A 12,564-nucleotide genomic window follows, 5' to 3' on the forward strand; every position below is an offset into this window, starting at 1 on the left:
TTAATTTGATAAGGTCTTCTGTTCCATTTGCAAGGCAATCCTATCATTAACAGTTTTCTTTAGTGTTTCCAGCAAGTCTCATGTCACCATGAGCATGTTTATGTAGACCGTGCGTTTTTAGCTATAAGCACTTTCCATTCTGGGACTTGTGTGCAGGCATGATGCAAAAAAGGCTCTTTGCAAACATTCTGTGCCTGGATAAAAGTGCTCAAGATAACATGTGGCCAGTTGGCAACCCTCGTCTACCAAACGAAACCTTGCTGATTAAAGGCGAATTGGAAAGACTGATTTTGAATCTTGACCTCTTGGGGAAGGGTGGAGTCGTTGTTCTTATCGACCAGTGTAAATCGGTGCTTCACCCCAGAAGTCTCATAGAATTAAATCTTAAATTCAAGGTTCTAACCAACGTTCACAGCACAATCTCTCAACGAGAATTGTTTTTCCACGATATAAGATTAATTGTGATTACGAGTGATTTATTATGCATTTATTATTTTTCTTTCCATGCTTGTCTTTTATTTTTAATTTATCTAAATGCTACATGTTGTGTGTACATGAACTTGCCACAAACCATGAAGTTAATGTTTTCAAACATGGCACATAAGGTTTACGAGCTTGCAAAGGACCCCTCCACCAAGGAAGCAGCTACGCAATTTCAAAGCTACTCTCTATGTAGTGATGGGAAAACTGAAGAAAAGCGTGCATGACACTGGCAGTGATTGCCACATCGAATACCTAATGGTACTGTTGTTTACAGCATAATTTAGAGAAATCCCTCCCACCTAATGCGATAGATGCCATCAACCACTGAACGGTATAGAGTCATGCCATTCTTCTCACACATCCGGTCCACGAAGATGCTTTTCATGAAGAAACAGGATTGATCAGTTTCAACTGCAGTGTAAAAAAATCCCTTTAAACTCCCCTGAACAGCAAAATACTCACAACATATGACCCTTCCAGTCTGGATACTGTAGAAGGGGAGCTTCAACGTGGTTCATGTCGCTCTGGGTCAACTTTGTTATCCAGCAGAGATGATAGAAAAAATAAGAAAACACGTGAAAACCCACGGACAGTGCCAGACCACATACCACAACAATTAAATTAGGTTTCCATGAGGAGGTCATTTGTAATGTCATAATTAATATACAGAGAAAGTAGAGATGCACTGCTAACTTGATGGTTGAATTGTCTATTTTTTTTTATTTAATTCATAGCAATTTTCACTATGTTTTTTTCAAAAAGACTTATTAGTACCAGATTACAGTGGTACACAGAGTGGCAGAAGAATATGCAGCAATGTGACCAAAAGCGTTAACCTTTTTTTTTTCTCCAAAATGTGTTTATTTGAAACCAATGCAAGGTGACAACAGACAAACATCAGCAGGTAGCAGGAATTAGGCAAATACCTTCCCCGGTTACCCCCCTCCTTGACCCTTCCAGCATAGAGCCTCCCCTCGAGTTCAGGTCTCCAGTACCGTCTCAGGCTCCGTCTCCCCCTGGGGCTTCTTTTCTACGCTGAGCACTCTCTGGGCATGTTGGGTTTTAAATGTTAATGCCGGATAGGCTTCATCATGTTCCAGGAAAGGGGCCCAGATATCCGAGAAACGGTGGAGAAGTCCCGCTGCTGTCACTTTCTCTGCAATTAAGATGTCCCACATCTTTCCCCACCAGCGTGTCATTAGAGGACCCTCTGTTTTCCAGGTGTGTGCCACCTCAATTCTCCCTGCAGGGAGGCACTGGGTTATCAGTTTGGCTTTTCTGCCGGATCGGGGGTACACCCCCGGGCTCCAATGAAAGCACCATGTCGGTAATGTTCTCAATGGTGGCTAGACATAGTGTCCAGAAGAGTTTCACCTTGGGACAAAGCCACCACATATGATAGAAGGAGCCCGGTTGGCCGCAGAGTCTCCAGCAAGCAGGGTCTAGTGCATGGTTCATATGGTGGAGCCGCAGGGGAGGGTACTACCAGCGCAGTAGGATTTTATATGCACCTTCCCTATTCATGATGCAGGGGGAAGAGGCGTGAATTCTCGTCCATATATCCACCCATTCTTGGTTTTCTATACGCCTGCCCAAGTCGGCTTCCCATTGTGCCATATAGGATGCTTTCGCGGAGAGAAAATCCACCTGCAGGCGTCTATATAGGGTGGACATTCTTCCCTGCTCCGGGGGCTCTAGCAGGGTAAGTTCGAGAGCTGTTGCGGTGCGTGTTGCAGCCTGACGCGTGTGCGGATGGGAGCAACAGTGGCGGAGCTGGATTCTGTCCGTCTCCAAGAGGTGAAAGGCCTACTTGCATTGTTCGAAAGTGCGGGGCTCGCCCCCCACGAAGAGCTGGCTCAGAGTTGTCAGGCCTCCTGCAGTCCAGTTTTAAACCTTTCGGGGGTGAATACCTGGGGAGAATGCTGGGTTGTGAAAAACCCGGGGCGGATGGGCCCAGTCCTCTTGGGACCCCCCCCCCCTTGCGCCTCAAGGCCCAGTCCTACAGACAAAGGGTTTGGGTGGTAGAAGATAGCATCTTGTCCCATCGCGGGCAATGTAGATGCTTGATGTGTGGCAAGAACTGCAGCGGCAGGGTGAGCCGCGGTTGTTCTGTTCCTACCCATCTTGGAGGGTTGTCGGTCAACATCCAGTCGTGAGATTGGGCTAGTTGAGCTGCCACTCGGTTGTTCTGCTCCTACCCATCTTGGAGGGTTGTCGGTCAACATCCAGTCGTGAGATTGGGCTAGTTGAGCTGCCACTTGGTAGTTTCGTAAGTTGGGGACTCCAAGCCCGCCTAGTTTGGGATCCCCGATCATTGCGTTCTGTGAGATCCTTGCTTTTCTGCCCCTCCAAATGAACTGAAGCATTTTCCTTTGTAATTTGCATATTGCCGCGAGGGGGATTGCGACAGGTAGTGAAGCACTCGCATAGAGGAGCCTGGGAAGGAGGTTCCTTTTGCAGGCTGTAATGCGTCCCATCAGGGAGATTTCCTGTGCTGACCAGCGTTCCAGGTCCCTTTCGAGCTCTTTGAAGAGGGGAGGGAAGTTAACTCTATATGTATCCCTCGGGTTTGCAGGGATCTGCACTCCCAGGTATGGGATCGATTTCTTTTCCCATTGGATGGGGCTGAGAGTTTCAATTTCCTCAGGGGACAGGCCAATCCCCAGGGCGACGGATTTGCTAAAATTGATGGTGAAGCATGTGACCCTCCCAAAGGCGTCAATTTCTGAAAGGGCCTGCCCAATTGAGTGTGCATCCGTAATGGTCAGGAGCACACCCTCTGCGTAAAGGGCTATTTTGTGTTGGGATGAGCCCACCTGTAGGTCCTTAATATTGGTGTTCAGTCTGATTCTTTGGGCAAAAGGTTCCATAACCAGGGAAAATAATAGGGGGGTTGGGGGACAGCGGCATCCTTGTCTAGTCCCACAATTCAGCGCAATTGGGTCGGAGAGTGTGGCGTTAACCCTGAGGAGGGTTTTCGGGGATCTGTAGTTGGCCATGACCATGTCTCGGAAGGCTGGGCCAAAGCGGAACCCCTCCAAAGTAAGCTGCATGAATTCCCAGTCAACTTTGTCGAATGCCTTGGTGGCGTCTAAGGCCAGGAGTGCCATTTTCTGTGAATCCTGGGCTACAATGTCAATTAAGTTCAGGGTTCTGCATTTGTTGTCCCCTGTGGATCTGTTCAAGATGAAGCCCTTTTGGTTGGGATTGATTATATTGGGCAAGATCTGTGATAGGCGGTTTGCAAGCACTTTGGAGTAAACACTGGCGTCTATATTTAAAAGGGCAATTGGTCTGTATGAGGCTATTTCTTTCGGGTTCTTGGCTGGCTTAGGGAGGAGAATGGTGATCGATTCCTGCATGGAGGGGGATACCTTACCCGAGTCCCTAAAGGAATTGAAGAGTTTGACCAAGGAGGGTGGATCAGCTAGGGGTGAAAAATCTTGAAGAACTTGATGGAGTAGCCATCGGGACCTGGAGCTCTGGGTTAAAGAGCCTTGATGACTGCCTCAATCTCCTCCCCTGTGATTGGAGTGTCCAGGGCTTCCCAAGCCGAATCATTAATTTGTGAGAGGGGTGCCTTCTGTAAGAATTCTCGCTGTTGGTTAGGGTCTCGTGGGGGCGCGTTCAACACCTGTTTCGTGTGGTCTATTGCGAGCTGTAGTTTCTCCTGATCTGAGTATTGCACCACCCCCTGATGGTCCCGAAGTCCGGTGATGGTGTTCCTCCTATGTACTTTGGCTAGCTTTGCCACCATTCATTTGTTTGCTATGTTGTTTCTGGAATAATAGAATTGTTTAGCCTTCGCCAGTTGGTGTGCCGTGTGTTCTGCGTAATGTGCTTCCAGCTTATTTTGGGCGGTGCGGGCGGCGCGTTGGGTTTTTGGGATCCAACCCTTCTGCTTGTGGATCCTTTCCGCTGATCAGAGTTCCTCCTCAAGCTCTGAGCGTGCCTAGCGTAGGCATTTATGATAAGCTGCTCCCTGGGCTATCAGCTCCCCCCTATGACTGCCTTCATGGCATCCCAAGTATTCACCGGAGTAGTGTCTTCGTAAGGGTTTTCGCTTAAGAAGTTCTGGATGAACTTGGCGATGAGTCTTTCAGAGCCATGTCATTGAGCATGGGATCACATAAGGACCAACTGTGTCGGGGGTTCGGAAAAGCACCATGCGCTCGGAGTGTCATGGAGACCGGGGCGTGATCGGACAGAGTCATAGAACCCATGGAAACATCGACATAGGACAGGACTTGCAGTGATGTCAGGAGAAGATCAATCCGTAAAAAAGTTCTGTGGACATAGGAGTAGAAGGAATAGTCCTTCTCGGTGGGGTGAAGTACGCGCCATGCGTCCACGACATCTAAAGTCCTGAAGAGGGGAAGGAGGCTGAGGGCTTGTTTGAAATCCCTGGGAGAGGGTAGATGTGACCTGTCCATGGAGGGATCTGGAACTCCATTAAAGTCCCCTCCTATTATAACCTGACCCTCCACGAAAGAGGCCAACTCCTCGGCCAAGGGGCTCGTAGAAATTGGCCTGCCCTTCGTTCGGTGCATACACCAAGATGGAACAAGTTACTTACCTGTAACAGTTGTTCTCCAGCATGGGTCTGGCATGGATTCACATGCTCATGAATACTCCCGTCAGGCCGAGAATCCTCGGTATAGCAAAAATCAGTATCAGTTTCGTTTCTGATCTGTCTTTCTTAGTAGTAACCAATCACTGGTCTCTGGGTCATACTGCCCCCAGCCAATGACTGCCCTCTCCCTAAGCCCTGCCTCTGGCAGCCATCCTCGGATTTGGTATCACGTAAAGTGGCAGTATGACCAAGTGAAGAGCCGCAGAGGGGTAGGCGGGAGGGTTCGCATGTGAATCCATGCCAGACCCATGCTGGAGAACAACAGTTACAGGTAAGTAACTTGTTCCTTCTCCAGCATGGGGTCTGGCATGGATTCACATGCTCATGAATATAAGAATACATAGCAGTATACACATGTACAACCACGGGAGGTGGTAATAGGCTCAACATTAAGCAATACAAAAACTCAACATTAAGCATCTCTTACCTCCTCACCAGGCTCAAGCGAACAGGTTGCGCAGCACTGCTTGGCCGACCCTGGACTCCTCTCCCTGGAGTCCCGATCGACGCAGTAGAATCTCGTGAAGGTGTGTGTCGACCTCCATGTAGCAGCCCTGCAGATGTCGAGCAGGTGCACACCAGACAGGAACGCCGTGTTAGCAGCGATCGCTCTGGTCGAGTGGGCTCTCGGACGGCCGGGCAGCGGTCGGTTTGGCAATCGGTGACCGTGCATGATGCAGCCGGAGAGCCATCTGGAAATGGAAGCCTTCGAGAGAGCCTTCCCTTGATTCACAGGCCCAAAGTTTACAAACAGCTGTGATGTCTTCCGAAAACTCTGTGCGGTCCACGTAGAACTTCAGCGCTCTAGCTACGTCCAGCGAGTGCAGAGTCCTTTCAGCTGGCGACGAAGGAGACGGGAAGAAAACTGGCAACACCAAGGGTTCGTTGAGGTGCAAGTCCGACGGCACCTTGGGCATGAAGGAGGGATGCGTCCTCAGCACAACCCTTGTGTCGTGAAACGTCGAGTATGGTGGCTTGCAAGATAGGGCCTGGATCTCTCCCACTCGTCGTGCGGAGGTGATGGCCACGAGAAACGCTGTCTTCCACGACAAAAACTTCAACGGTGCCGAATGCATAGGCTCAAATGGGGCCCCCATGAGCCTGGTCAGCACCACGTTGAGCTCCCACGCCGGGGCAGGGGCCTTCACCGGCAGGAATGATCAGAAGAATCCTTTCATAATTCCTTCACCAGTCGAGGAGACCACAAGGACGCCCGTCCCGTAGTTATGGTGTATCGTGAGATGGCGGCCAGATGTATCTTGATGGAAGCGTGAGCTAGTCCAGCCTTGGCCAATGACAGTAGGTACTGCAATACTTGAGGGGCCGTAATCAGCAGAGGGTTAATCTTCTGTGCACGGCACCAGACAGAGAACCTCTTCCATTTATGTCCGTAGCACCTGAGAGTTGAGGACGCCCTGGCCTTTGCAAGAACCTCTCTGCAGTCAGCCGGGATGTTGTACCCTCCAAACTCTAGTGCTGCAGGAGCCAGGCCTGCAAGTTCAGTGACTCTGGGTTGTGGTGAAGAATGGTGCCTCCTTCTCTGGAGAGAAGATCTGCATCTGTCGGCAGCTTGACTGGTGTGGATATTGACAAGTCCAGAAGGTCTGGGAACCAGATCTGTCTCGGCCACGCCGGTGCAACGAGGATCATCCTGCACCGGGACCTCTTGAGCTGGTTGATGAGCCGGAGCAGCAACGGCAGCGGAGGGAACGCATAAAGAAATAGGCCGTCCCAGGGGAACGAGAAAGCATCGCCTATGCTCCTCGGCTGGGGGAACCTGCTGGCGAACCTCCGGCACGTGGAGTTCGACGCCGTCGCAAAGAGATCGATCTGGGGTTCGCCCCATCGTTGGAAGCGTCGATCCACTTGATCCTGGCGTAGTTCCCACTCGTGGCACGAGCACAGCTCTCTGCTGAGTGAGTCTGCGATGGTGTTTTTTATTCCTGCCAGATGAAAAGGCACCAGAAACATCCCTTGGGCGACGGCACAATGCCACAGATCCTGGGCTTCCTTGGATAGGGCAGGGGATCTGGGTAGAACATCGTGGTGGTGTTGTCAGTGAAGATCCTCACCACCTTGCCCTTGAGGGACGGAAGAAAAGACCTGAGGGCCCAGAACACTGCGCAGAGCTCCAAGATGTTGATGTGGAGTGACTTCTCCTCCGGGAGCCAAAGGCCTCTTGCATGAAGATCTCCGGAGTGTACTCCCCAACCTTCTAGGGAGGCATCCGTCGTCACCGTCACCTGGTGAGCTGGGGTCTGAAAGTCCGTGCCCGCCGACAGATGAGAGCGGGTACCCCACCACCGGATCGCCTGACGGAACGTCTCGTTGAGAGGGATCCGGTCCTCGAAGCTGCCCGTCGACTGGACCCAGCAGGCGTCAAGGAACTCTTGTAAGGGGCGCATCCGAAGCCTGCAAAGGCACACCAGATACATGCAGGAGGACATCATCCCGAGGAGGGACTTGATAGATCTTACCCTGGCCATGTCCGTGGCCAGCAGACGCTGCACCTTGCCCAGGATGGTCCTGGTCCTTTCCTCCAATGGCGAGGCCAGCCGCGCCACTGTGTCGAGCTTGGCTCCCAGAAACAGGGCGACTTGCGACGGACCCAGGTGGGATTTTGGAAAGTTGATGGAGAACCCCAGGTCCGTGAGCAGCTGGACGGTCTTCGCAGTGTGCTCCACGGCGAGCTCCCTTGTCCTTGCCCGGATGAGCCAGTCGTCCAGGTAGATGTGGATCCCCTGTAGGCGCAGCCGCGCCGCCACCGGTGCGAGGCACTTGATGAACACCCTGGGTGCCGACTTCAATCTGAACGGGAGGGCCTTGAACTGGTAGTGCCGCCCTTGGACCACGAACCTGAGGAACTTTTGGTGTCTTTTTAGAATGGGGATGTGGAAGTACGCATCCTCCAAGTCCAATGACGACAGGAAATCGCCCTCCTCCAGCTGTCCCAGCACGTGCTGGAGGGTGACCATCCGGAACTTCTGTGCCTTGATGTACTTGTTCAGTCGTTGCAGGTCCAGGATGGGGCGCCATCCTCCTGTCTTCTTTTTTACGATGAAGTACCTTGAGTAAACTCCGGAGCCCCGAAGCCTCTTTGGGACGAGCTTGATGGCACCTTTCTTGAGCATCGCCCTTACTTCCAACAGTAGTTGAGGGACGTGATTTTCCTTACTGGCCACGGGTGGAACATAAGGGCACTTCTTCTGGAACTCGAGGGCGTGCCCTTGGGCCAGGGCCTCCAGCACCCAATGGTCGGTGGAGATGGACTCCCACACGCTGATGAACCTCGCCAGCCGGCCTCCCACTGGGGTGCTTCGGCGGGGGCCCAACCCCACGGTCGGTTCAGTCTTGTTTGGAGGCCTCCTTGACCTCCCTGTCGACGACGAGCACCACCTGACTTACCGCGTCCTCTGTAGGCTTCCTGGGATGAAGATCTTGCCGCTTGGCGGTCCGTGGAGGAGCCACTGCCGGATCCCTTGGAGGCACCTTGTCTGCCTCCGGAGCTCCGAAAGGACGGCCGTCGTTGTTGGAGCACTCCCAGTGCCCGGGCAGTCTCCGTGTCTGTCTTGATGGCCTGAAGGGACTCATCAACCGCCTTCCCAAACAGGTTGTTCCCGTCGAAGGGCATGTCCAAAACCTTGATTTGTACGTCCTGGTGGAAATCCGTCGCCTTGAGCCATCCTCGTCGTCTCAGGCAAACGCCGTTGCCCAACTGACGGAAACCGGTGTCGGCAATGTCTGTTGCCACCGTGATGGCGTGGTCTGAAGCAATATCACCTTCCTGTAAGATTTCAAGGGCCTCAGCCCTTTTAGCGTCCGGAAGGAAGTCCAACAGAGGGGCGATTTTGAACCACAACTCCCTGTCATAGCGGGCTACGATAGCCAGGGCGTTGGCCGCCTTGATAGTCGTCGATGCGGATGAGATGACCCGTCGTCCCATCGTGTCCAGCTTCCTGCCCTCGCCGTCCGGCGAGGAAGTTGATGTCGAGGCCGATGCCTCCCCAGCCTTCTTCTTTGCCGCCGCCGCCGAGACGACCGAATCCGGGGTAGGTTGCGCGCGAAGGCACAAGGGGGCAGCTTCGGGGACCAGGTACTTCTTCTCGTACCGGTCCCTCTTTGCCGGCGCCATGGCAGGGTTCTTGAGGAGGGCGAGCCCCTCATCCCAGATGTCATCAAGAAATGGTACGGCGAGGACCGTCTTCCTTTTAGCTTTGCGCCGTTGGTAAAGGAATCCTTCCTTCTTCTCTTCTGGGCAGAGCTGGAAGAGCTCGGATGCCCTGGAAATCATGGGATGGAAGAATCCAATCTCGTCGGGCGGGGACGCCCGAGCAGGGGGCGACGGGGGACACGTCCTGTCGTCGCCTCCGTCGTCATCTGTACCTGTCGTAGCCATTTCCGTGCCTGTATCATCCCCGTGGGTAGTAGACCGGGGGGAAGGCAGAGCAGGCCGCAGAGGTGGTACAGGTGGCGTAGGATGCGTCCTCCTCTTCTTATGCGGTGGACTTTCTGAAGGTCCCGGCTCTGGTTCCCCCGTCGGGTCTGGCACAGGTACCTCCATCGGGGGAAGGGGCAACCTTGTCCTTATCTCCGAGCATAAGGACTGAATCGCTGACAAAATGGCCACCGAAGTGTCCTGCGGCACTGGAAACAACGGGCGCGAGGGCTCTTGAGGAACCTCGTCGGCGACACAGTCACTCTCGTCGTCGCCCTCGTTGGGATCCCTCCCGAAGGGCTGGGCCTCCTCCACGACTTCGATGAGCTCTTCTTCAGAGGTCGTGTCCGTGTCCACGTTGGCCACCTGGCCCCTCCCCCTCCTTTTCCATTGAGGACTTTGTGGGGGTCTTCTCAATGGGCCTGAAAGACGACTCCCTCCGCGGTGGCAGGGAGACTCTGGATCCTGAGGTCGCCTCCACTGGCGTAGCCTCCACAGGCTGAGACAGGGCCGCTGCGACATCCTCAATCGAGGTCTTAGCAGGGTGAATTAAGGCCATCGTCACCTTTTGTGCGCCTGGGGCCTTCACCTTGGGGGGAGGGTCCGAGCCTCGCTCCCCCTCTGCCGGAATCTTCGAGATCAACCGGGGCCTCTCCAGAAGCTTCGCCGGGTTCTCGGACTTCCTCTTACCCGAGCCAGAGCGTTGGTTGATGGCGCCGGGGAGGATGCGCCCTGCCTGGCAGCCAAGGAGCCTGACCGTTCGGCGCTCCCGGTGCCTGCGGACGCGGTGCTTGGCCTTTTGTTGGGCCCCCGTCGCCGGGGCGCCCTCACAGGACTTAGAAGACCGCTCGGACTTCTTTTTCTTCTTCTCGCCTGACGGGCTCTTCCCTTCCAGCCAGTTGGCGAGATGGAGGTGGCGATCCTTCATGGTCCGCTCCGACATGTTCCCACAAAACACACAGTCCTTTTCCGTGTGCGTCTTGTCCTCATGGAGACAGTAGAGGCATAACAAATGCTCGTTCTCCTTGAAAACATTCTGAAGCTGGCATCCAGGGCAGGTCCTGAACAGCTTCCCGGGCGTCGAGCTTCCTTTCTCCTGGGCCATGTCCGGGGTAGGCCTCGGAACTTCTGGAATCCTCCGAAAGAGTAACTCGACGAAATCTTCACCCTTGAGGGGCGTAGAAAACTCCGAAACGGATCCCCGTTGATCGGATGTAGAAACGGTGGAGCTTGAGGCTCTATTTAACCAGAAAATGAGAAAAGAATCTCCTGAAAAAGCGCGAAAACACAGCAAAAGCTCGAGAGCTACAGCACGAGGACTCCCAACACTTGAACGTGCGGTAAAAATCTGAGGATGGATGCCAAAGATGGGGCTTAGGGAGAGGGCAGTCATTGGCTGTGGGCAGTATGACCCAGAGACCAGTGATTGGTTATTACTAAGAAAGACAGATCAGAAACGAAACTGATACTGATTTTTTCTATACCGAGGATTCCCGGCCTGACGACGAGGAATATTCATGAGCATGTGAATCTGTCATGGGCGCTACTCCCGAGGGGCCAGGACTGGCCCAGCGCCCTCGGAAGCAGACCCGTCTTCCACTACTCCGGACCCAGCAGACCCCTACAGGGGCCCTTTGGACCGTGTCCTGGCGCCTTTGGCGCCAGGCTCATGAAGGGTTTCAGTGTAATAATGCTTGGGTGGACTTACCTGAGGCAGACCATGCTGCATATTTACCCAGAACAATCCAGTCTGGTTGAAGTCCCCAGCCATCAGGGCTGGGAGGAACTATTCCCTCCATTCAGGAACTCTTTTCTTACCTGGGTGGAACCGGTGGAAGAACACACACTGGAAGCACTTCTCTGCTATTTAAACCACGCCCGATGGAAAACACGTGCTTCGCGTTATTCTGCAGCAGCAGCAGGACGCTCACCGAGTCGGCTCCTGCATTCCAGGTCCAGAGTCATCTTCAGCTTCCGCGCAGCAACCTGTGGATGAAGAAAGACACAGAACAATACTTACCAGATCCCGGAATCCAGTCACCGGCAAAACCTGCAAAGAATAAACATAAGGTTAGAAAAGTGCAACTCGCTCGCAGCCGCGCCCGCTTACCTGATCCATCCGTGAATGCAACTGAGCTAACCGCGGCCTTCTCTTCGGCAGCTTCTCTGCACCTGAAAGGCAAAGGACATAATTAAAAAGGGGTTCGGGTGAAGGCAGTCGCATTCATCTTAACTTACCAGTTTTTGCACGCGCAGAAGCAGCCGCATCAACTGCAGGCATCCCGGCACCTGAAAACTAGAAAAAGGGCATTATTAGAGGTGCCATTAAAAGTGGCCAACGATCATTATACTTACGTGCATCGGCACGTGCAGTGGCAACGGATATAAAGCCCGCAGCATCCCGGCACCTGAAAACTAGAAAAAGGACATTATTAGAGGTGCCATTAAAAGCGGCCAACGAACATTATACTTACGTGCATCGGCACGTGCAGCGGCAACGGAAAACTACGCCCACAGCATCCCGAGGCCTGAAACAAAGGAAAAGGGACATTATTGAGGTGCCTATCTTTTAAAGCCTAAAGACTACAGTATACTTACAGGCATCCGCTCGTGCAGTAACGGCGGCATCGCTCTTCGGCATCCCAGCACCAGTGCCACAACTAAGGCCGCAAAAGACTTGAGCCTCAACACTGAACTCATCCAGTGACGTAACTAGAATCCACGCACCCCTGCACCAGACGCAGGATGGAGAGCTCAGCATTTATACGCCTAAGGTGAGAGCTCGCCGAGACAAGTAGAAAGCTAGGCTGTGGGAGAAACTGGCGATTGGTGGGAGAAGGAATCCCATCAAACGGTGATTAACCCTTTTTCTTCCACCTGCAGAAAACTTACCCTGCAAGTCAGACATTCGATAAGAGGAAGCCCAGTCCTGAGAGTCGTCCGAGCTCTACGCTTCTCAATTGAAGAAACGATAGCAGCCCAGCCGGGATCAGCGCCTCCGTGGGAATCAGGT

At 53.2% G+C, this 12,564-nt stretch overlaps 1 protein-coding gene across 2 annotated transcripts in view; it reads right to left on the bottom strand.

The window, feature by feature from the left end:
* ACCS (1-aminocyclopropane-1-carboxylate synthase homolog (inactive)) overlaps positions 1-12,564 on the bottom strand; it is a 1,238,632-nt gene that overhangs the window by 1,044,931 nt on the left and 181,137 nt on the right. For both annotated transcript variants that reach the window (XM_069623318.1, XM_069623319.1), the window contains exon 5: positions 946-1,016. In XM_069623318.1, the coding sequence (XP_069479419.1) occupies positions 946-1,016 (71 nt within the window). The remainder of the gene's footprint in view (positions 1-945; positions 1,017-12,564) is intronic.

This window comes from Ambystoma mexicanum, chromosome 11 (assembly GCF_040938575.1).
Source record: "Ambystoma mexicanum isolate Mex_15411 chromosome 11, UKY_AmexF1_1, whole genome shotgun sequence".
Taxonomy (NCBI): domain Eukaryota; kingdom Metazoa; phylum Chordata; class Amphibia; order Caudata; family Ambystomatidae; genus Ambystoma; species Ambystoma mexicanum.